Raw genomic sequence first — 26,236 nt, 5'->3', positions numbered from 1 at the left:
TTTTGCAGGGTTATTGTTTTTTTTTCTTCAGTTCTGCAGAGACTGCAAAACTAAACAAACACCTGAGATTCACTTGATATGGTCCACTCGTTTACGCAGTTTAAATCACTTTTTGTGCTTCTATTGTCGATGTGATGGAGTTTACCTTTTGTACAAAAGAAACATCTCAAAACATTATCCAAACTTAGTTCATTTTCGCTTCGCCCTCTCTGCAGAATTGATAAAATTAAAACAGCAAAAGTCAGGTCAGTTTTTTATATATAATTTTACGTAAAATGAACTTTTACATATCTAGAAGATGCCATGCCTTAAAATTCCTCTAGATAGCCGGGTTTCTCTTTATTGAGAGGAAAATTAGTGGTGAAATTAAATTAGGGCAATGTTTGTGGAAAGATAATTAAGAACTTAAGAAATTGCAGATATTACATTTAAATATAAAAATGATTAAGCAAATTTGAATAATTACAAGCATAAATACGTTGTTGTCTTAATCGTTTGAGACAAAAAAAGATACTAAATAATCATAAATTTGAGAAAAAATGGATTATTTTGTATACAGATTCAAACAAAACGCAATATCTTAATTTACCTTCAGCGATGCGACAAATTAACTGAACGAGGGTAACGAAAATAAGTAAACATTTTATTCCATGCAACATGTATTAAGTCGAATGTCTTGCATCGAATGAGGTATGCCGTCAACCTTCTTGGCTTTTATACAGTTCAATGATTAAAGTTAGTGTCGCAAAAGGGACGTCCAATGAACAATGTTATACTTCATAATAAATATCGTGGCCATCTATCATGTGATAGAAACATATTTCAACAGGAGCATGTGCGTAAACAATAAATCTAATATAAACTCACTATGTAACATTGGTGGAAAGATAACAAGTTCTTGATGAAATATAGCGTTAATCCTTAGGCTACATAAAGATATCCAGATATCCGTGCACCATTTGAATCGCATATATATTTCTGTAATTTCTGTTGTTCAAGTATATAAAAACTTTTTTTCGGTTCATGTCAGGCTTTCTTAAAATAATTTACTGCAAATATACATAAAACAACACATTTCAAGTCTATCAAATTTATTCAAGTCTTATAATATGTGGTAAATAAGCTGATATGCAGCATTATTTGTAAATAAGCTGATATGCAGCATTATTTGAAGTTATTACATAGTCTCGTTATGTGCGATTTTTACCACAGGACATGGGGTTGTCAACTGAAACCAAAGTTTTTTTTACCTTGACCTTTGACCTAGGAAGTTGTACATACATTATAACACACCCTTTGATGTTGGATAATATACGTGTCAAGTATAAACTTCGAAATCATAACGGTTCTCAATATATAGAGCGGACACGAACTTTACCAAAGGACATGGGGTTGTCAATTTTTCACCTTCGCCTTTGACTTAGGAAGTTGTACATACATTATGACACACCCTCTGGTGTTGGTTAATATACATGTTAAGTATAAAGTATGAAATCATAACAGTTCTCTAGATATAGAGCGGACACGAATTTGTTACGGGCGGACAGGCGGACGGACGGACTGATCACTATAGGGCGACCCACCTAAGGCGGGGTCCTAATTGAATTTTATATAAATCGCTTTAATTAGTTTAAATCTCTACACGTCGCTATTCTAAATGATCTAAAATATTACGATTTTATTACTTTATTGTTCACGAACAATTATTTTAAAGAAATCTTCCTATAAACCATTCACAAAATAAACTTGACATTGAAATCTCATACATTCGTATCTATACATACTGTAAATATCGGCAAAAAGATACTTAAGCGTCAGCATTGGAATAATTCAAATACGTCAAAATTACAAAACATGGCCTGAATGTGAACACATTAAATAGAGACTATCTACATTCACATTATATGACTAGCAGAATCGTTTATATTCCTGGTGGTTCAAAGGTCATTGTGGGAATTTACCGGCAAAGTGGTTAAAATTGGCTGACCCGAATTGTTGCAGAGATTATGAAAAAATAAACAGCACTGATTAATGGTTTGTTATGTAGGGTGCCTTCTTAACTGAAGTCATATGATAATGAAATGTACGCATGACCGAGGAACTAGGCTAAACAACCACGATAATGGCAGCCGATGACACTTGTCATGTATCCATTCCTTATGTAGGTTAGCATTTATAATCCTATTATATTTTATTTCGAAATTGAATAGTAGGATATCCAGATTACGGGTATAGAAACAAAACATGTCCATATATTGTTGTTTTGAATTATTATCGGAGGCTTAACAATTTGACCGCAGAAGTTGGGATAACCCATTAAACTAAAACAGCCAACGAAAATTTACATTAGGTGTATCTATATATTTTTTTTTCACTGCTTTACTGAGATCCATAAATTATCATTTGTTTGGCTATAAAAATTTTTCAGTGTTCAATAAACTAAACTGATTTTTTTTTATTTTGGTATAAAATGTAATCGAGACTAGGAAACCCACAATTAATGAAATTGGCAAAAGTACCGAAAATAAAACTACAAAAAGAAAACAACAAAAGGCTATTATTTCGGAACGACATATCCTTTTTCAGGTTTTGAATTTATGAAATTATTAACTTTATAAACAAATTTTCTTGGATAGTGGTATAAGATTAAGAAAAAAAAATAACTCAAAGCCAACGTGGTGCCAGTTTACATGCATGATGTACGGCTATTCCAGATTACTAAATTGCATTAATTATCTTTCATCATCCAATGAAATGGAGACAAAGGAATTTAAAAATTTTAAATCAATGAACAATATATCATTTTTTAATTTCAATTTTAATTCATTTTAAACCCTGGTTAATACTGTAAAATGATCCGAAAATGTTGCATTCAAACAAATTGATTAGTAAAGAAAAGGTACATATCTAGCATATATAACAATCAGAAAATTTATTCATTGACAATTTTTAAACGCCTGTATTCTTAGACTACCATGGACAACGCTAGACGCATTGGGGTGGGTCATCAAAATTTGATCATAGAAAATCCACACAGAATTGATAAATGACTACTCAAAATGACTTGGTAATTGATACATAGAATGATACCAAACCTTTTACAATTTCATTCCTATATTGTGCCAAAACAGATGTACACATTAAAAATTGTTACTTACACAACAAAAAAAATTAGAATTAGCAATCATTGAGATCACAATTTGAAATTGAAAATGTAATTTTTTTTTTTAAATTCTGCAAATTTTTATTTAGGTAGATGGGGAAATTTCCTTAAGGAAAATCTTATTACAATTCTAATTACGTAATGGTTTTTAGAAAAAGTTTGATGTAGGCAATAAATAGGTTCCATACCGAATTAAAATATCTTACGATTTGATGTTTAAATGACTGACTGAATCCTGTCAAAACTTATATACTAAAACTGAAGAACTTGACTTTCATTTTTGATGAAAATTGTAATCTTTGCAGTAAATGCAAAATGACAAGCCCCCCAAATTATGAAGGAGAATCCAGTAATCAAGGAAGCCAAAAAAACCTAACAGAAAGTATACATATTTTTGCAGCTAGGAAACACAGTCCCTTAAATTCCCTTAAATTGGGGGTCAATGATTCCCTAGGTGGCCCGGATTAGTAACCTGTCTGCAGTTATGCACTGTCGAATAGAGAAAATTTTATTCTTTGCAGTAATTGCAAAATGGCAAGCACCCGAAATATAATGAGTAATCAAGGGAACCAAGCTTCCAGTGGAAAGTAGACACATATTTATACCTACGAAAGACAGTCCCTTAAATTTCTCATGGGGGTCAGTGTTCCCTAGGTGACCCTTGGACTAGAAATATGTGCGTACCTATGCACTGTAGATTAAGTTCGGTGTTCGATTAATTGAGCTAGGTTCCAAAAGCATTTAAACTGAGAAAAAGATATGAGTTATTTAATACTGGTATATTTTCATAAAGTTAAAATTTTGTGCAGTTATTTTGCTTTTGTCTTATAAGATCTTTTTTTTTTTATGTTGAACAAAATAATTCAAAAGTATTACTGAGTGAATTTCTTATTAATGTGTATATTGATAGGTATTTTATATGTGATGAATCGTAAAACTGATCGCAAAATCGGTATTTAGGTCATAAAAAAGCATTATCAACAATTAGTATCGCATAAGAGATTAACGGACAAGTGACCCATTTTATGCGCCATAATGTTTTCATAGCCCGTAACTTTTTTGATCACTCGGAAGTTTTCGGGTGTATGCCTATGTTATGAAAACGTCCGAGAGATACGATGTTTTGTTTACATGTTAGAACGTCCACGTGTAGTCGGAAACGAACTCGTTCACGTTCACTCGCTTTGATATTTTGTAAAAGACAGAGTATGTGATGAAATAACACACTTTCCAATATTTATCTGAAAATAACTACATACAAACGTTTTTTTTTAAAGTTTATTTTCAATCTGAGCATGTTAAAGAATGACAAAAACGTCTGCTCAAGTTTGATAAAATGTCCGGCATGGGCTGTCAAAATTTCCGGACCCTTGCACGTAATGTTTTATCATTTACTCAGTATTCGCAATTTTCGGAAATGACGTATGGAGTTAAGAAGTGACTGGTTGCCTCGCGTATTCCTGACGGTCGAGATATTAGCGGTTTAAGAATATTGCGGTTTATTAGCAACAATGCCTAATGTAATTTGAATTCAAGTGGATCCGCCCCTCAAAGGCAAAGCTTTACATCACATTAAGCTTTGAAAATTTAACGTTAATCCATCATAACACTTTGAAATGAGTTATAATTCCAATCTATATGCCTTATTCGTGCATTATTATAGGTTGTTTGCCTTTTACGACCTAAGCGATAACCCAGTTTTTACAATAGTGTAAATTCCATGTACATATCGTAAACAACATGGCTACTATCGCTTCGACAGTAGCCCGTAAATTCTTCAATATTGAAATTGACAACCATGTCAGGTTTGTTAGTTGATACCATCATTTATGATGTCAATTTCAGGTGTCAATTTCACTGATTGAGAGCCCACAAGAAAAAGAAACAAAATATATATTTCAGAAAGTTAGGGATGGGAATTATATGGATTAAGCACTGTTTTTGTTTAGAATTTGTGGATATATAAAATCTGACCACCGGATAAAACAGTCTAAAACAGAGTTTAATTTTTTAATAAATTTTCCGTATCGTTGATCGACTCGATTCCACATATAGGTTACAGACCACCAATTCAACCAATGAGCATTTAGAACGTACACAAAAAAAAAGTTCTACGCAGAAATTAACCCGTTCTTCATAGTGCTGTGAAAAAAGTTTTCGTTTTATTTAAAATATCTGTTTCTGAAAGGAAAAACATTTCTGTACATTTTATATGTGCATATTGCTTCTAGTGATGTGAAGCCTAATCTCCATAATGATTTCTAAATATACCCCTATCTTGTGAAAACACTGGGATTTCCCATGCTATTTATAGACCCTTCACTTCCGGTGACCAGTAATGCACTGCAAACCTGGAGCATTCCGTAAACTATTAAAACGTTTCTTTGTTGTGTTTTAGACATATTATGCTATTATCCTGACCAAAAAATACCATAGAAATGTCCATATTTGTATTAAATGTGTCCGACGACAAAATGGCAATATCACATTTATTTTTTACTATACTACCTCCTTAATACATAAATCAACCGCCACAGAACGAAGAGTAACACATTTTTTTGATTTAGTGAACTTCTACACCAATACAAAATGCAGAGACCAAAAAAAAAACTCAAAAAAAAATCATCGAAAAATAGGAACCGCTGCTGATATATTGTCACTTTCAGTCGCTATTGATGAGTTATGTTTGATTTAGACAGAGAATGTCGAAAGAGTAAGAATGAGCGGGAGTATTAATATATAAGAATGCTTGAAGCATAGACTTGGAGTGTCAACAGATAAGAATGCTTTCGTTATAGACTGCGAGTATCGATGGTTAATAATGCTTGGAACATAGACTAAGAATATGGAATAAGAATGTTTGCATTATCATGAAGAATCGATTGAGCAGAAAAGCCTTTAACAAGAAACCATAATTATGTTTAGTCTGTTATAAACTAGGAGCTGTCGAACGTTATATCGTCAAGAAATAATTCTAAATTTCGTATATTTATATATATTGAACCGTCTTTTCCATCGAGTAGTCTTAATTCATACATTGATAAATATGCATCAAATCTTCTGCATGAACGGATGCAATACGGTCGCTGTTAGTATTTATATAATTGTTCGTTTATAGTTAGATTGCAGTCTACCGCGTAATCTGTGGTACAGCCAGAAGTTCAATATGTAAAACATCATTATTTCTAGTAAAAAATATTTCTAGTAAATAAAGGTTATCATCCTAACGAGTTTTGTCAAAATATTTATTCATTCATGTTTTATTTCTTATAAAAGACACCTGGTAGACAGTTGTTTGTTAATTCAAAGATTCAAAGGTTTCATGCATACATTTAAAAAAAAATAATTCGCATGACCAACTACTCTGAATAAAATCGTCAATAATTGCACTTCTAACCGGGAATTGTGAAATGAAACAGATTGTCTGAGTTCATGTCTGAATACCTAAAAAAAAATTACAAAATATGTTTCAAAGAGTAATCAAGGGAACCAAGGTTATAGCGGTAATCAAAAGAATGTAATCCAGGGACAAAGACCAGACATGGAAAACAGACATACACAACAAAGAACATAAAGTAACTAAAATCATACATACAAAGTAACAAAAGTAAATGAGCAACTCGGACTCCACTAAAAACTGAGAGCATGGACCGGGTGCACCGGTAGGGTAAGCGTCCTCTGCTTTTCTAGAAACACCCGTCGAGTTGCTCATAAAAAGTAAAGATCAGGGTGGACGAAAAAGGAAAGGAAAACTATGACACATTGAACAAATCAATTTCATGGTGCATAGGGAAGGCATTCCACTAAAGTTTTTTTTTATGGAATTTGACATCAAGATGGCTTAGTTCTGATGATTTAACTTTTATACAACAGTATACCTATCCGTTAACCAATTAACGGTCAAAACAGACAGCGGTTATGATACGATGACCGATTTGACACCCAAGCATAACATGTTTTTTTTTTTAAATTAACCATCGGTAGTGAAACTTAGAGCATCGAAGTAAGAATGCTAGGAGCATGTTCGTGGATTGTTTGCAGACTATAAAAACATAAGAATTTCAGCTAATCGTTAAGAACATTACTGTTTGAGTTTTTTTATGATCTGTAAGCTTACGAAAGTTCTGTTGTTGTCAAGTAGCAACTACATATGTATTTATAAACCCACCAATATAACTTTTAAAATCTCATAAACTATCATCAATGGAACTGTTCAAATAAATTTGTAGACCATATGTTACGGTTTTCTACAATGAAAAATCACAACAGTAGTTGAAATCGTTAACAATGAATTAGATGACGCTATCCTATGTGATCGGTGTCATCATTTGCTTCATTTCTTTGAAACATGCTTAAAGAACAAAGGGATCCGATATAAAATCGGGGTTCTTATCCTACGTGCTTTTTGAAAATAAAATATGTATTTTTTTTCATTTTTTGGTTAAAGATATCTGGTGAAACGTTATTTGTTACGACTAACCACTAATCTCCCTCAAGATTACTTGTCAAAGCAATTGGCTTCGGAGGATCAATTACACTGAATAAGGAAGTGTGAAATGAAACAGGTGGTCTGAACAACACATATATGCCTGAATACCTCCGTGCATAATGCACATCTAGTCAGATAGTTTGGTTTGTTTATTACATAAACATGCATTAATACTTGGTAGCGAAATGAAAAGAAACCATAGTAAATAATAACTATTATTAATTAACACAACGAATCAAAAAATCATTTTCAGTTCTATTAAAAAAAAAACATTAGTTCTTTCAATTAAGAAAAGAAGCACAGAAGACCTTAAATATAATTGATATTAAGCTCCTTAAATTGCTCAGTACATGGAATAAATGTGGGGTTTTTTTTCTTTTTTTTTTTTTTTGATAAATATGAAAATGATATTTCTCTAGCTAATGGCTGGTACAAAATTTAATGAACATTTTGAGCAACAAAACAGTACTTATCAGCAAATACTTTTATCCACGTCTGGCCAAGTATATTTTGTCCTTACAGAGAATTGACATGACAATTCGATTTCAGAAGTATTACAGTTTCTGATTGGATCAAAAATTTCGTTCGTCATCTCATAGAACAAATTTTGTAATGACTGTGACGTCATCAAAATTTTTTAAGGACAGCAAATTTACACTATATCTGGTTTACAATAAAGACATTCACGTGAACATGTATCTAAAAGAGTCGTACAATATAAAAGATCTCAGTAAAAAGGACAAAAATGCCAAAATTATGCTGTGCCAGTCCGCAAAGGAAACTGAGAGTGATCGTTAAAAGACGAGCATCGTCAACATTTCTTTCCTTGAATACCATTGATTTGGTTTGATTTGATTTTTTCATTTATTTATTACATACAAAAATGCTTAGAAGCATACAACCGTTGAAAACAATGGGTAATCTATTTCAATGATCCTTCATATGAAATGTTGATGTAAGATTATTCTGCGGAGCAGGACATGCTTACCCTTCTTGAGCACCTGATGACACTCTCGTTTTTTGTTATTTTTTGTTTTGTTTTTCTTTTTGTTTGTTTGTGTTTGTTTTTGTTTTGTTTGTTTTGTTTTGTTTTTTTGTACGAGTTCATATTCAAGTGCTTTACAATTGTTTTTGTGATGTCTTATTCCTTATCTTCTGGTAGTACATGTAGTCAAGCTATTTTATTCGGTTCACTATATTATGTGTGTAGACCGTCTTTGTTTCCAGTTTTGGCATATTTGAATTATCCAACAGCTGATTTTTCTGTCTTTTTTGCCATCATTCAAAATTTATTTTATCAGTATATCTTCCCAGTTGGTTATTGCTATAAAATGCTTGTGTATCTCTCATCTAAACATAAAAATCAGTTATAAATGGTAAAATTTTATCAATATAAAAACTGAATACGTTTTTTTAAGAAATATATCGTTGTTATTCACGTCACCTGTTGCAACGACGAAAAGGTGGCAATGATATCTAGCAAGAGTTTCATTGGATGGAGTCATTTGTGTTAAGTACAACACCTACAACAAACTGAATTTCTAATGTTTAGGACATTTATTTATTTAAAAAACACTACTATTATTACTAATATGTATATGTGTGTGTCACCCAAAATACGTATACAACTTGCGTCAAGCACTTGTTGTAGGGCAAATATTTATGGTGCAAAATTAATGATATTAGGAGAAGGCTTTAAATTATGCATAAATTCTTCCCTGTTTGACTAAATGTGTATTGTAAGACTGGATCGTTTCTCCCATATTACGCCGGCGATTAAAAATGCATGTTACTTTTTAACCAGCTGACGGTGATTAAATTTCTCCGAGAGTGTTCTATGGCAAGCCAAAGTGGACAAAAATCAATACTTTGTAATATTTGAAAATATTTTTTTTAATATTACAAAATCATTATTTTTTAATATTACAAAATCATTATTTTTTAATATTAGAAAACATTTTTTTCATATTTGAAATTCATTTTGTAGTATTAAAAACTCACATTTTCTAATATTACAAATTCCTGATTTAGTAATATTACAAAATATCACACATTTTTCAACATTACAAATTGAATTTGTAATATTAGAAAATGAATTTGTAATATTAAAAATTCACTTTGCAACATTTTTTTTATATTACAAAATGATTTTCTAATATTAAAAAATCGTAATTGGATACAACAAATCCATTTTGTAATATTAGAAAATTAATTCTAATATTAAAAAATCATTTTTTAATATTAGAAAACATACTTTTTGATATTAGAAATTCATTTTCTAATATTACAAATTTCTGATTTAGTTTTATTACAAAGTATCACATATTTAGTAATACAATAAATTGAATTTGTAATATTACAAAATGAATTTGTAAAATTAGAAAATGAATTTGTAATATTAAAAAATCACTTTGCAATTATATTGCAAAATCAGTCACATTTTTTAATATAACAAAACGATTTTCTAATATTAAAAATTTCGTAATTTAATACAACAAATCCATTTTTCTAATATTAGAAAATCAATTTCTAATATTAAAAAAAAAATTTTTTTAATATTAGAAAACACTTATTTTTGTCCACGTTGGCTTGCCATAGTTTTCCTGCCATTTTTCATATCCGAATTTTCTGCAAATTTCATGGAAGAAACCCAATTCTCCTTTAACTTATTCTTGATTTGAATTATTTTCCCACTCTCTGTGGTACAATTAACATTTTATCACCCTTCTTAAAGCGTGCATGTTGAAAATTTTATTTTTGCATCTCGAGTGGAAAAATAATTTAAGCCTCTCATTACTGAAAGAGAATCTGTATTTCTACATACTGTCAGATTGCAAAGAAAGGATGCTGTAAAAGGTTGTTTCATCTTGTGAACTTCGCTCGGTCACTTTCCTAAAACCATTGATTCTGAACCGCTTACCTTTCTCAGAAAAATAGAACTCTGGTGGCCAAAGTAATCAAGGGAACCAAGGTTATAGTGGTAATCAAAAGAATGCAATGCATGGACAAAGACCAGACATGGAAAACAGACATACACAACAAAGAACCTAAAGTAACTGAAATCATACATACAAAGCAACAATTACAAATGAGCAACTCGGACTCCACTAAAAACTGAGAGCATGGACCAGGTGCACCGGTAGGATAAGCGTCACAGTTCTTACTTTACACATTGAGAGGTCGATTCAAATTTTGAATCTAGATGAGCTGAAAATGTGTTGTATAGTATAATCTGGTGATTTGTTTTTAGTTCCTGTGTGTTTAAGTTACATTATGAACGAAGTCTTTCGGATGGGGTTGAACTATGAATCCATTCCACCACCACTCAACAATTGAGGTGGTTTATCAACTAACAATGTTTAAGTTACATACTGAATAAATTTCGTCTAAATAAAAAATGCTGAAAACTTATGGCTACATTAACTTTTTATCTGACGGGTAATGGGTTTCAATTATTTGCTGATTATTTTTAAATAAAAGACTACATTTTCTTTCGGACACAAGATCTATGTGGAAGCTACTGAATAAATATTCCGGGCGAAGCACTAAAGAACCAGATGTAGGTCTAAATGAATTCTATGAGTACTTCAAAAAATTTGTCGGCGATAATAATGAAAGTAGGGTTGACTTTGACGAGCCCGCTGAAATTAACAAGCTTAATGACGTACGCAATATTGAATTCCGAGATAACGGAAAAAGAAATAGATGATAAACATATTATTATTTATTTTTTTTTAATTTTTTATTTATTTTTTTTTGAAAAAATAATAAAGCAACTGGGTATGATAAAATTATCAACGAATATTTAAAAGTGGAAAGTCCTAGTCTGACCAAAATTTATTATAATTTATTTAACATAGTGTTCGGTAGTAGAATAGTTCCAAAAAAGCAGGTCAATGGGAATTATACAATTTATTAACACAAATAAGGGGGATCCGAAGGACCCTGATAATTGCAGGGCCATTACATAAGTTAGTTATCTGAAGAAGCTATTTACTGCTATTATGCTTAGCCGTTTAGAAATTTTTGCAGATGAGGTTAGTCTTATTACAGAGGGCCAGACCGGGTTTTGAAAAGGATATTCCACTGTTGACAGTGTGAACTTTATGTTTTTATATCATTATATTTTTCGTTTGGGAAAAAATTATAGTTTATTTACTGACTTTCATAAAGCTGTTGATACGGCTTGGAAGAATGGTTTATGGCAAAAATTACAAAAATATGGCATAACAGGAAAATGTTTTGATATAATAAAAAGCATGTATAACAATATTAAATAATGTGTAAAATGTAAAAATCAATATTCTGAGTTTTATCCATGCCTGACCGGTGTCAGACAGGGTGAAAGTTTATCCCCTTTCTTGTTTTCGCTTTTCATCAATGATCTTGACATTTTTTTAAAGCAATTTGAAGGAATTCCACTTAATATGGTTAAAAATAAGTTTTTGTGTAGAAAATCAGAATATGTTGACCTTTTTTTGTTTTGGCAGAAACTAGTGATGCACTGCAGAATAATTTCGATATTTCAGTACATATTGTGTTACTTGGAAACTATCCATTTACTGATCGAAGTCAACATTATGATTTTTAGAAAAAGAAGTCAAGAATTCTCCACTTTGTATTACTATAAATGAGGGATTAATCGAAGTAGTTGATTCCTACTCTTATCTTGGTTTACTTTTGAATTACAAAGGATAATTTGTTTAACCTAGATCAAAAATTGATTGATCAAGCAAGGAAAGCATTATTTATATTTACAGTTAATACAATTCCATAGTCTTGTGGAACCAATACTATTTTACAGTTCAGAAGTAATGGGGTTTGAGAGTATATTAATTCTTGAGAAAGATCCACTTACAATTTTGTAAAAAGTTTTCGCAGGTTCGAGTTACACCTTGATTCATGATTTACGGGGAAGTTTGGTGTTATCCTTTGTCGACAGAAGTTAAGATGAGAATGATCTGTACTGGAATACACTTGTTTGTAATGAGAATAAGCTCAGCTAAAACTTTATAAACCGATGTACAATCTACATTATATAGGAAATGAGAATTTTAAGTGTATAGCTTTTGTACAAAATATTATTGATGATATGGGACTTCGTTATGTCTTTGATACTCAGCTTCCTATTTGCATTTTTCTTTGAAACCAGTTATTAGACAGCGATTATGTCATTTATTTTTTTAAAATGGTTTTCAGAGTTGGATGTTTCATCAAACAAATTCTACAAAAATGTTAGGAAAGTATTCAAGCTATAGGAATATCTAACTAGATTACCAAAACAAAGCAGTTGTTTTTATAACAAAGTTTCGTGCATCAAACACTGGCAGAACATAAATCTCTCAATTGAAACTGGGTCATGGAATAGCACCCCCGAGTCCAAAGAATTTGTACTTTTTGTCAGCGACAAATTTCATATTTTCTTTAAATGTGCAATGACGAACATAGTTCAACTGAGACAAAAATTTATACCAAATTACTATTGGAACCCACTAGTACTAAATAAAATGAAAGGTTTATTCTCATGGTGTAACACCCAGCTGTCAATTAGTGTCACTGTTTATTAGAAATATAGCTAAGCTACTGTAGTTCAATTTGTGATACTTGACCTATTCCATTTGTCATTTATTATCTGTATATATATGTTCTGTTATATCCTATGTTACACTATATAGTGTCTGAGCATTGAAAAATAAAGTAAAGTTGAAAGTTTGAATTTAAATTTGCCATACACATGTAAGTGGTATTACAGACCTATGAAAATGGGTACATTACCAACTAAGTTCCTTCACATATTCGAAATTTGATGGGTGTTTCTAGAAAAGCTAAAGGTGTTTACCCTTCCAGCACACCTGGTTCATGCTTCAAGTTTTAATTGTAGAGTGTGATCCAGAAATAATGAAAGAATCTGGACAAAAATAATGCAGGGAGCATCCAATCTAATCAATAATAAATCTTTGATTACCTAGTCTCCATGTCAGATCCTGTATTTTAATCTAATTGGGAAGCATCAAAAACACAACCAAGATAGACAAAGTGGTACAATACAAAAAAACTTTGAAAAAAACCAACTGCATGAACAGCTGTTTATTTGTGCTGTTTGATGTTTACCCAATTTTGAGTGGACTAAATCATGTTTTACAATGAAGTTGCTATTGGATAATCAGTGACCAATCCAGAATTTTTTTACACAGGAACGACAGAGAGGGTGGTTACAATGATGGAGATATAAATGCTTTAGGTATGAATGAAAGAATTCCAGCATTTTTTTATTAAGGTGGAATAACATCAAAATTCTTTCGTGTGCTATAGTTTCCCTTATTATGATATAAAGATATCAACATGATAAGTCAAACACAAAATCATTTAATTTTCAAGTAAAAAAACTAACTTAATTAGAAACTATAATCACTATTAGCTGCCATCACAGAGGACTTAAAACTCCTACAAAAATTATAAAATTGCTTTTATAGCAAATCTAAAAAAAAAAAAAAAAAACAATTCAAACATTGCAATTTTTTAAAACATAAAGTAACATGAACAAAACTATTCAACAACTAACTGTCATATATAACTTTAGAAAAGTCAAATCTTTAACAACTCTTTAACAAAACAAGGAATGAGTTATCAGTATATAAATATCAATATTCAGTATTGTCACATTATTGGTTCGTCTTGTTCCATTTGAGCAGTGTCGACATAGTTTTTAATGGTCTCTGAGCACTTTGAACAATCCTGCTTAACATTCTTTATAGCAGCCACCATGTAAGGGCTAAACTGTGTAGCTAATTCAACTTCCAATATGTGACATCTCACTGAAAAGACATCTGTATGTTACCACTCCTATGGTAATTTGATGAGGCCAACTAAAAATGGTGAATTCCGCATAACCAAAGGTACACATACATTTATACACAGTATTAAAAAAAAATCATGAACTTAACAAGGTCAACTTTCATCCCTTGTCTCTATAATGTTGGTGCCACATTACTCATTTTTATCATCATGTCAATAAATTAAAAACAAACTTCATGCCTGCTTGATTATTGGTAGCTCCTGCATCCAGGTCATAAAATATTAACACAACTCCACTCCTGCCTCAATCCTCTTGAGGTATGGTAGTAATACATGCACCTCAAGAGGCTCAGTGTTTATCAGTGCATTTTGGCATTTGCACTCATACCAGTATTTTTATTTTATAGGACAGCTTCTTTCCTATTTTTCTATGTCTGGTTTTCCCTGACTCTGTAGTTAGCGTTGATATACAGGTACATGTCCGGGTATGGAGTCATTAATTTTGCTAGTTGCATTCAAGGCTAGTTTATAGGACCCTTGAGCTTTAACAAGGTTGTTTGCGTGTTGTCTCTTGTTATGTATTAACACAAATTGAGAATTTAAATATTTATTTCAAAGAGAGATTTCAGTGGAAATCTGCAATCTTGTCTAGACAGTTAAATTGGAAGTAATTACATGCACAAAATGCATTAACTCACCACTTGTGGTGACAAGTCCATCTTTAAGTTGTTGGAGGTCCTTATTAATTTTGTCAATTTCTGCCATGACGGTCTGGTGATTGTAGCTTTTATTATTGATCTCCGACTTCTCTGATCTCATATCTTCAAATCTGAGAATAAATGAAAACAAATATTTACCAATGTTTACATGTACACTAGTCTCTATGCAGCATCCACATTTCAATCTTTATACGTACTGGTACATGCATACATACCTGTACATGTACCTGTATGTTGACAAATATTGTACAAAATGCTTTGCATGGTACAGGTGGATAGAACTGTAGAGGCCAAACCCTCACCTATTAAAGTTAAACTGGACACAGCTCTGAATTCAGATGGTGAATTTGATCAGAATAAAATTGGTCTAAACTTTATAATTTGTGGTTAAACAACTATGATAAGTGGTAATTCATAATGAATTATTGCACAAAGAACAAGTGTCTATAAATGACAATATAGACACAACAACAGCACCCTCACTCCATCATATAAAATGAAGACCACCAAAAGTTTGATGTCGAATCAACACAAAAACTCAATAAAATATTCAAATTTGGCTTTTATTGGAAATGTCATTTTATTTAATGTAACTGCTCTGGCGTTACCCCAATAATCAATCATATTTAATGTAGCATTGTACTCAGTTCCTTCCCCTCTATTAGTATTTCCAACATACATAGTACATGTATGTCAATTACATTAAATGTACATTCATATCAATCTTTCATTGGGTAGTTAGTTATACAGGAACATTAAATAAAAATGAATGTTGAAGTTTGATACTAAGATCAACTGACTACATGTTTTGGTTACCATGGTTACAATGTAAGATACTGGTTATTGCAGGAAAGCCAAGTTTGTATAAACGACAGTCAAGAATGAATACAATGCCAAACCATTGCACACATTTCTTGCAATTTCCTGCAATTGTATAAAATCACTTTGTTTACGTGTACTTTTACATTTTTAATATGCTGTGCTTAACAAATTTTTAATTTTTCTTCAGATTTTTAATACTCCCATTGTCAGATCTATCCATTGATAAATTACATATGCTATGTATGAAATAACTCTTGATTTCCCAAAATTTCTAGAGATAATAATTAATTACAGTGATTTTGAGAACATGCTAGTAGTCCTGCCACTATCTAGGGCAAGCTGGTAATCCAAATGATTTCATACACAATGAACATCAACAGTAGTAACATTAGAAATTCAGGAACATCCATACCCAGGGTTAACAATAGTTGTCATATCCAAACAGTGAACTCAGCAACTGAAACATAAAAAAATATGTGCAACTTTTAAACAGTCAATTTATTCCGATAGGGGCTTACACACAGCTTTCCCCTCATAACAAGTAAGTCATTCACAATATTAGACCAAAAAATAATAGTCTTGTGTTGGATAGGTAGATAGTGAAATCATTTTATTTTTCAAAAATAATTTTCATTGAGTAAATGGGGAAACAATCTCGACTTAAACAGTGTGTGAGCTCAAATGGCCATTTTATGTATTATTTCAAGGGTAGGCACAAAAAACTAGAGGCTCTAGAGAGCTTGAATCGTTCACCTAGTAAAAAAGTCTCATCAGTGAAAGAAATAAGCAGTGCACCTGAGGACCCAGTCTATGTAGAATCAGGCAAGTCTATGATGAAACTGGCTCAATTTCCTTATGATGGGTCTATGTCCAAAAATTAAGTATCTATCACTGTCTTATTATCCTTCTAAAGGAGTAACTCAAAACTGAACTCTTGACCCTACTGTATTATTGCCACAAGAATCATTTAATAGAGCATCTTAGTTTTCCACTCAGTTATCAAATTATAAAATAGTAATTTTTTTTTTTGATCTTCAATAGTATAACTCCAAAAATCCTGTCATTAGATCTTTATAAAAATTTTGGCATGTGTCCATCTTACAATGCTGAACTATTTTACCGTCACAATTTGGCTTAATCCATTGCTTTTAGGGTATTTCTATACAAAAATCCTCAATTTGACCACTATGGTCTATTTTTAGATATCCTAAGGTGCATTCATGTCAAGTTAAGTTACAATCCATTCAGTAGTTTCAAGACATGCCGAGTTGGAAATATAAATTTGGGGAAAAATAAATTTCAGGACCAACTGGCAAACTTCAACACCCGTCAAAAGCTTTCTGAAAGTTTTGGTAAATGTTAATCTCAACTTTTTTCATTAAAAAAATAATTTTGGATAGATTCTAAGGGAGGATTAAAGTATTGGACTAATTTTTGGCGTGCTCAACCGTAGCTGAATTGGCCCCCTACTTTTTTCCATGGCATAGATGATGGAGGATCACATGACGCCAGTTCCAATGTATAATAAAACTCTCATTATTATAAGTGTTTGTATTACATATATTGTATTCTAAAGTCTCACATGTACCAATATACTGTCCAAAAGAGTATGTTTACAATTGTTCAGAAGACGATTTCTGCATTTCCCGCCATGCGTCAAGGGAAGGTACCATAAAATTTAGAAGGGGTGTAATTTTTTTGTGGAATTATAATAGAGGCGTTATTTCGTAAAATAAATCTATTGTCATGTGAATAGCTGAAAAAAAAATCTAAAGGTATAGTATTCTGAAGTAGTTGAGATACTAACGATGCGCTTTTTAGTTGAGACAACATATTTCATAATGTCACATCCCCTACATTTTGGACTTTCCGTCATTTCCGGTTGAATGCATCCAGCATGTAGAGTTGATGAAAATAGAAATCATTGAAAAGTGTAAAAAAATCCCAGAGTATGTCGCAAAACTATATTGGATAAAACTGTAAATTTTAGACCAGGGACTACAAGTAGTATTGTGCTATCAAACACTTGTATTATCTTAATTCTCACACTTCTTCTGTTTGGTCCCCAGTTAGGCAAAATCATGAAAATGCCTGAAGTTCAACATAGACAACAAAACACTTTGAATAGCATTCTATATGCCAAGAGAATCGGGACTGGGGTCCGAGGGTAACACACGATTCACCTGTTCATGCATCAAATCAAGGGCAAGGCTGGTCCAGCTTGTCTAGTTTAGTTATGCGACTTCCGAGGCATTTTTAAAATTTTTTCTTGGTCAGTTGCACATCCCTGTGAGGTAGTACAATATTGTTAGGTCAGTTCTGAAAATTCTGGTCACATTTTATTGAAATAAAGCTGTTTTGAGGCAGTCTGCTCAGAAATCACTACAAATTACAGTGTTTTGTCATAAAAATTGCACATTTTTTAAATCCTTGGTGTGTGGAGGTACATGTAATTTAGTGATTTTTGTTATAAAATCAAGTAGCCATGGTAATGTACTGAAAAAAATATGGCTGAGTTATAGTACAAATTAGGGGTGTCTTTTCAAAACTAACAGCCAAATACTGTTTTATAAAATATCACTTATATTAAATTAACACTTCCACAGGATGAAAGCATGGAGTACATGTAGGTGGAAAAAGGGTAAAAATAATAAAAACGTTTTCGATTCTTTCACTAACAATTTTAGTTCCAAAAGTTCTTGCGCATTTTGGAAATCAGCCGTCTGATGTTCAGGAGAGAACCTAATACGGTAGGGGACTGAAACTATTCTACATTTAAATTATACCTGTTTACCATAACATATATTACATCTGTCAATGTATAAATGCTTCTTTACATTTAAACAATATATCCACCAAATTTCAACTTTTAATTTTAAGTTTTACAAAATTTGACGGGGGTAACTTAGTGTGCGAAACAGTTCACTTTAATGTAACTGTAAAGTGCACCCTGAGTGAGGCATAAACTTAGATATAAAAACAAATGCCCTGATAAACATCATGATTATGTAAACTAGTCTTCACTACTACAGCCAGCACTCCACAGTTTAGTTTAGTTTCGCACTTTTGGCTAGGGATGAAAAATGACATTAATGGAAACCGGTGGTTGCTATAGTGATTAAAAATGAAGAATCTATTGTTCATAAAACATTTTCTGAAAAAAAGGGGACTTTTCAAAGTATTTAGCAATGTTTTATATATTTTCAATGTTGAAGGGGATTTTTTTCAATGACAATTTGACTTCATTGTGAAAGTGAAAGTAAGTCAATTTTTTACCATGCTAAATTTAGTAAGTGAATTACAAAGTGAAATAGCTCAAAATCTAACCGGCGATGCTCATATGAGGATGGGGTTTTCTAAGGAAAAAGTTTGGACAGTTTCAGGGGATGAAATAAAAATTTAAGATATTTTGCGGGAAATTTGATATTTTTAAACCTGCTTTTATGAACTTTTTTGCAAATTTTTGCATATTTTTGCATGGTTTCTATGGTAACCTTTTTTGCTGTGGGTAATTTTCCAGAAAATTTTTCCTGCATCCTGAAGGCCTTGGCTTGAGCTATTTCTAGATATATAGATTTACAGATGCTTAACAATTTTTTAAAGTGATAAAATGTTATAAAGCATCAGATTACAAGACCAAAATTAGGCAGTTCTACAATACTGTGGAGTGCTGGCTTAAGCAAAAAATATACATGTACAATGTGTTGAAGTACATATAATTTTAATTCACTGTAAACACTGTTTAGAAAAGTGATCCTATGAAAGCTTTTTTAAAAATTACATGATAAACACAGGAATGAAAGTTTTGAGTTGGGCTACAAAACATTGGTAAAATTTAGTTGATTAGATATAGAAAATATTCAACAAAAATATCGTCTGGGCTACCCACTTTTATTTTCTAAGTTTTAGTCCTGTAAACAGTGTTCCAGCTTGGATCTTAAAAGGGTTGGATATTACTCTTGCAGATAGCGCATTTACCACAGAAACGAAACTTTTAATTAGAAGAATTGGAATTCTGAGAAAACATTCACTGATTATCTGCATGAACAAAAAAGTTGATCAATCTGAAATTTACATCATTTAAAATATAAATTAATCTAACTATTGAGTATTTTAGCTGCCAGAGAATCTTTCCAAACTAATGAAAAATCTTATCGGATATTTTTTCAAGCAGATTGAGTTGTTCCGACTGTCATTTACATTGTACATGTACAAAATATATGTCACAATTAATTAATGGTCATTATACAACATGTAACTCCCCTACATGTATATATGTAAATAAATGTACATGTTTCATCCTGTCTGTCCAGAACTGTTTTCTATGCAGCTTGCAGCATTGTTAAGAAACTTTGCCAGATGTACATGTTCATGTAATATAACCACATGGACATCTGTTTAATTAAAATTATCCCCTCCAATTTTAGGATTTTTGATTTCTCAAAATACCAGGGGTTTTCCTGGCTTTAGACCATTATGGGCCAAGGGTCCATTTTGTATAGGACGCTATGGCAATATGCTGGATTTCAATAGGACATTTGAAAAAAAGGGCCCTTGCAAAATTTCAATGGGCCAGAAATCTCTTAATATGATAAGGGACAAATATACAGTTTATTTTGTATTTAGGTGCCTTATCAAGGAGCCCAGCCAAATAAATGACCAGTTTAGTTCTATCTCAACCCGAAATGTGTCATAGAATTGAAAGGGCCCATCCCTGCATAATCCATGAATACCTTATGTCGCCAATTTATGCCTGGTACGTCCCTGCTGTTTCTGAACACTACACAAAAATATAGTCCAAATTATTTCTGCAAATAAAATTAAGATCTAGTCTGCAAATGAACTAACAGAGTAATCAAGGGAACCAACATTCTAGTGAAAATCAAAAGAATGTAATCCAGGGACAAAGACCAAACATGGAAAACAGACATACACAACTAAGAACATAAAGTAACTAAAGTAATACATACAAAGTAACAAAAGTTAATAAGAAACTCAGACTCCACCAAAAACTTGGAGCAAGGACTAGGTCTGCCAGACACAGTGAGTGATGGTACCTGTAGGATAAGCGTCCTCTGCTTTTCTAGAAACACCTGCTGAGTTGCTCATAAAGAGCCAAGTCCGGGGTAGACAAAAGAGAAAAGGAAAACTATTACATTGTATACGTTGAACCAATCAGTTTTCATGGTGGAGATGTATACACAGTAACAATCCATGAGTGACGACCATATAACTTCAGTAGTGATGATGAACTAAGGGACTCCTTTTTGCATATCTAGTCATAAATTAGCACTAAGAATTAATTTTTTGCAGTAATGTGTCAAGAAGCATTAAATGTGGTAAGCATGTTCCACTAATATAATAATAAGTCAAAAATTGCCATCCTATCATATACAATGTATTTTTTTGTGATTTACGGTCTATGTACTGGATTCCTAAACTTCACAAGAATCCATACAAACAACGTTTCATAGCTGGATCTGCAAAATGTACCACCAAACCTCTTTCAAAACTTTTAACTTCTATACTTGCAACTATCAAAGAGGGTCTACAGTCCTACCACAACACTTGTTACTCCCGTAGTGGTATTAATTCAATGTGGATCCTGAAAAATTCGAAAGATCTTTTGGAGACAATCAGTTCAAGACTATTATCTGAATATAATAGCATTAAAACGTATGATTTTTCAACACTGTATACTTCTATTCCCCATACTCAGTTAAAATCCCGACTTAAAAACATTATACATCGTTGTTTTTCCAAAAAAGATGGTACACCTAGATACAAATATATAGTTCTTGGTAGAGATTCCTCATACTTAGTAAGAAATAATTCCAAATCATCTTCCAAATATACGGAGGAAGATGTTTACAAAATGCTGGAATTTTTGACAAGACATTTGTCCAGTGTGGTGGACGTGTTTTTCAACAAATGGTCGGCATTCCAATGGGAACAAATTGTGCTCCTTTACTTGCTGACCTAGTCCTTCACTCTTATGAGGCTGACTTTATAGCTGATCTGTTCAGAAAGAAAGAATATCGTTTGGCTAAATCCTTCAATCTCAGTTTCCGCTATATAGATGACGTATTATCTTTAAACAATCCTAATTTCGGGGATCATTTGATACATCACATCTACCCAAAAGAACTTGAGATAAAGGATACTACAGACACTGTGAAGTCAGCCTCATATCTTGACCTACACTGAGAAATCGATGGTAAAGGAAAACTATTGACCAAACTTTACGACAAATGTGATGACTTTTCATTCAGAATTGTCAACTTTCCTTTCATCTGTGGCAACATCCCTTCGGCTCCTGCGTATGGAGTGTTCATATCACAACTCATACGTTATGTCAGAGCTTGCCGAAACTACGCAGACTTTTTGTATCGCGCTAGAACTAACAAATAGGCTTCTGGAACAGGGTTATGTTGCTGCAAGATTGAAGTCATCACTACCGAAGTTTTATGGACGTTATCATGAACTCATGGATCTGATTTATTCAACGGTTCAGTTTTCCTTTCCTCGTTTGTCTACTTGACTTTTTATGAGCAACTCAGCGGGTGTTTCTAGAAAAGCAGAGGACGCTTACCCTACTGGTGCACCTGGTCCATGCTCCCAGTTTTTAGTGGAGTCCGAGTTGCTCATTTACTTTTGTTACTTTGTATGTATGATTTTAGTTACTTTATGTTCTTTGTTGTTTATGTCTGTTTTCCATGTCTGGTCTTTGTCCCTGGATTACATTCTTTTGATTACCGCTATAACCTTGGTTCCCTTGATTACTCTTTATTAATAAACAGGAAGTGCTTAGGCCAAAAATAAAATATTCTTTGTTTCCCCAATCCCGCCCAGCCTGAATAATTTTATTGCGGATTTTTTTGTAGAAATTATTATTTTTTTTTGTTGTTAAAATCCATGCTGTGGTGCTCCTATGAAATGGAGGAGTCAGTTATATATGAAAGGGACGCTGTTCTTCAAAGCGCCTTTGTAATTGACGTAGATGGAAACGCCTTGGTGATGAGACTAGGCTTTCTCGGGTCTCTACCATATCCTCTAGATTGTTAATAAATTTGAATGAACACATAGATGCCATTCTGTTGGTTTCTGTTGCCATTTATTCATCTGGAAACTTGGTAACAAATGCATTGTGGAGATTTTCGAAGAAGGAAATATTTAAAGAGGACCATCCCAGACTAGTCTCATAAAAGCAAACAGCTCATACTTCTCTCCTGATAGTGGCTGGTAAAGGGATATCTTCATGCACTGTTCCACACATTTTTAGCTCACCTGGCCATAAGCCATGTGAGCTATTGCCTGCACTTGGCGTCCATCATCATCGTCTGTCATCATCCTCTGTCATCGTTAACAATTTTTTCAAACATCTTCTCCTCTGAAACTACTGAATAGATTTGCATAAGGTCTCACTAACCACTTCTAACGTTTCCATTACTTTACATGTTAAAAAAGTAATTTTCAAAGTCTCACTGTGAATTCCCAGGACAAATGACATCTTAAAGTTGCATACCGTTGCAAAGCTTGGAAAATAAGGCTTCCAAAATCATTATGCTAATGGTACGATGATACTAGAAATTCTTCACAAAATTTACTTGAATAAATAATACTGAAAATCCACATTTTTACCTGTTCTGCTAACTGACAGCATGGAGGCAAATTACTCACACATACACTTTTGCAGTTAATTACATATATGATTTTAAAGTACACATTCTCAGCTCTATTTTGACTACTTTAAATAATACACACAAATAATGCACTTACAATGCATATGTCTAGGTTCAGTGTGTTTTTGGTACTACATAGGGGGGTGGCCATTTGACCCGTAAGTGGTTAGTGAGACCTAAAACTTACAGTGATTGTTCCTTAGAGTATCTTGCACAAAATGATTGTTTGGATTTTTGTTTGGTTAAAAAACATGGTCACTGTTACTAAAAATAGAACATAGGAGTCGTACAGTAGTTTTTTGTATATATCTCCAAAATCGTTAGGTTTGTCCAATATCTTTCAATTGCTGAAATATCCTTATTATAAGGTCTACAAAAGTCTTCAGGGATCAAAGTTGTCAGACGACGTCATGTAAGGGTTATTGCCCTTGAGAGGTGGAAAATGACTTTTTTTTTTTTTTTTACAGTTTTCAGCCTATATCTTGAAAACTATGATAGATAGAAGGAAACTTTCAATTGCAGAAATGATTCTTATTATAAGGCCTACAAAAGTCTGCAGGGATCAAAGTTGTCAGACAACTACATATAAGAGTTATTGCCCTTGAAAGGCAAAAAAATACTTTTTTTGCAGTTTTTAGTCATTATCTTGAAAACTATAATAGATTGAATGAAACTTCCGATTGATGAAATGATCCTCATGATAAGTCCTACCAAAGTCTTCATGGACTCCAAATTGTCGGACAACTTCTTGTTAGAGTTATTGCCCTTGAAAGGCAAAAATTTAACCAGGTGAGAGATTCAAGCTCCTGGGAGCCTGTTGTTTATCTTTCATTCTTTGTGATTAGGATTGTTTATCTTTTTCCGGGTGTTGATAAACTCGTATCTGCATATAAAGTCCGGCAACTAGAATAAACATGAACACCACGCATTGGCATGGGTAGGGTCTAAAATGTGCAACCCGTATGAACCCAAATATTGTTTTGCTAAAATATTCATTCTTACGGTATGTTAAGAACTGAAAATTGCATGAGATGTGAAAAAGTCTGTTTCAATGCATTTCTAATCAAGAAAATGATGTATATTTTTCTATGATTTCTTGTTGGATTGGTTTTCTGAAGTCAAAAAAGGTAAAAAATGTGTAACCAGAAATTACTGTACCCAACTACTTATTGACTATTTCTCACTTTCCTTTCCGAATTTTACGTTCTTCTAAAATTATTGAAGAGGATAAAACTTCACCTTGAGACTATGGATAAAGTTTTGAAAGATTTGATATTGTTTCAAAAAAAAAGTGATTGAGTTTGAATTCTGTAACGTACCTAGCGTCAATCCCGTGCCAGCAAAGAATGGATACGATCTTATCAAGAACGAAAGACAAAATCTCATAAACAGAGTCTGATGCGATTTTAATTTATCGTCAATGAAAATTTAAATTATATTATGTTTTATTGTCAAATATGCAATACATTAGTACAGATAACAAAAATACCGAACTTGAATTTTTTGTAAGGGAATTTTAGGTTACACATTTTAGACCTTTTAGAAAGCTGAAAATTGAATAAAATCTATTTTTTCGACAAACATTTTAAAAATCATTAATTCTAGCCTAACCATCATGTCATTTTTGTCCCCCGCCGCAACACGGAGCGGGGACATAGAAATGCTGGTGTGCGTCCAAAGCTTGTGGATGCAACTCCTCAGAAACGGCTGAACGGAATTGAACCAAATTTTGTAGGATTGTTTGTCACCATATGTAGTTTACCATACTTAACCGCTATTTTGATTCGACAATTTTTATGGGAGTTGTGGGACTTTGTTCATTTTTCACATTATTCGCAATAGGAACACCTTGTGGACGCAAATCCTCAGAAACCGCTGAATGGAATTTGACCAAATTTTGTAGGATTGTTTGTCACCATATGTAATTGATCATACATAACTGCTATTTTGATTCGTCAATTTTTATGGGAGTTATGGGACTTTGTTCATTTTTCACATTATTCGCATAGGAACACCTTGTGGGCGCAACTCCTCGGAAACCGCTGAACAGAATTTGATCAAATTTTGTAGGATTGTTTGTCACAATATGTAGTTGATCATACTTAACCGCTATTTTGATTTGACAATTTTTATGGGAGTTATGGGACTTTGTTCATTTTTCACGTTCTTTTTTTGCAGATTTTTTTATGTTGTATGAAGAATTCTTAACCTAACTTAATTTGATTCATTAAGATACATTAACCTTGAATCGCCACCTTGACTTATGACAGCACATAAGTTTTGAATCTGCTTTTTATACAAGTGTCAAACATTTGTAATTCAACTCTTTCTACAGCGGTGTGGGACATATGGCTACGCGTAGCATTCTTGTGTACAAGTTGTACCAACTTTTAGTTGGAAAAATTAAGTAATAATGAAGAAATTGGCAAAATAGTATTTGGGTACGGGGAAAAGTTGGTACAGGTACTGGTTACACATTTTAGACCATACCATCGGCATGATAATTTAGTATAATTCTTTTATAAGGCCATCCTTAAAAATATCTAAGTTCCGGCACCGGACCTTC

The 26,236-nt window shown here is 32.5% G+C and overlaps 2 protein-coding genes across 10 annotated transcripts in view; one reads left to right on the top strand and one right to left on the bottom strand.

Annotated features, from left to right (window-relative positions):
• Positions 1–14,002: 14,002 nt before the first annotated feature.
• Positions 14,003–17,658, bottom strand: LOC148621123 (uncharacterized). Of its 8 annotated transcripts, none has more exons than XM_088575171.1 (4): positions 17,571–17,658; positions 16,401–16,445; positions 15,146–15,276; positions 14,003–14,467 (listed from the first exon to the last, which is right to left on the bottom strand). In XM_088575171.1, exons 2-4 carry the CDS (start codon positions 16,421–16,423, stop codon positions 14,310–14,312), a joined length of 312 nt encoding a protein of 103 aa, XP_088431297.1. In that variant the 5' UTR covers positions 16,424–16,445; positions 17,571–17,658; the 3' UTR covers positions 14,003–14,309. The 8 variants fall into 8 exon arrangements, with proteins under 8 accessions (XP_088431297.1, XP_088431300.1, XP_088431296.1 ...); XM_088575174.1 differs by having other exon boundaries at positions 16,281–16,445; positions 17,577–17,654; XM_088575170.1 differs by having other exon boundaries at positions 17,577–17,654.
• Positions 17,659–17,859: 201 nt separating this feature from the next.
• LOC148621122 (uncharacterized) overlaps positions 17,860–26,236 on the top strand; it is a 31,132-nt gene continuing 22,755 nt past the window's right edge. For both annotated transcript variants that reach the window (XM_088575169.1, XM_088575168.1), the window contains exon 1: positions 17,860–17,937. The gene's annotated coding sequence lies outside the window, so the exon portion shown is untranslated. The remainder of the gene's footprint in view (positions 17,938–26,236) is intronic.

Source organism: Perna viridis, chromosome 3, assembly GCF_037379345.1.
Source record: "Perna viridis isolate PV_CMFRI_1.1 ecotype Kerala chromosome 3, ASM3737934v1, whole genome shotgun sequence".
Classification (NCBI taxonomy): domain Eukaryota; kingdom Metazoa; phylum Mollusca; class Bivalvia; order Mytilida; family Mytilidae; genus Perna; species Perna viridis.
Note: the sequence above shows the minus strand (reverse complement) of the source record. Positions and strands in the feature narration are given on the sequence as shown.

Coding starts and splice junctions, on each gene's coding strand:
- LOC148621123 (XM_088575171.1), bottom strand. CDS start 16,423: ATGACAACTATTGTTAACCCTGG. Junction 15,277..16,400: donor ACAACTATTGTTAACCCTGG/GTATGGATGTTC, acceptor ATTTATTCTCAG/ATTTGAAGATATGAGATCAG. Junction 14,468..15,145: donor TGGACTTGTCACCACAAGTG/GTGAGTTAATGC, acceptor ATGTCTTTTCAG/TGAGATGTCACATATTGGAA.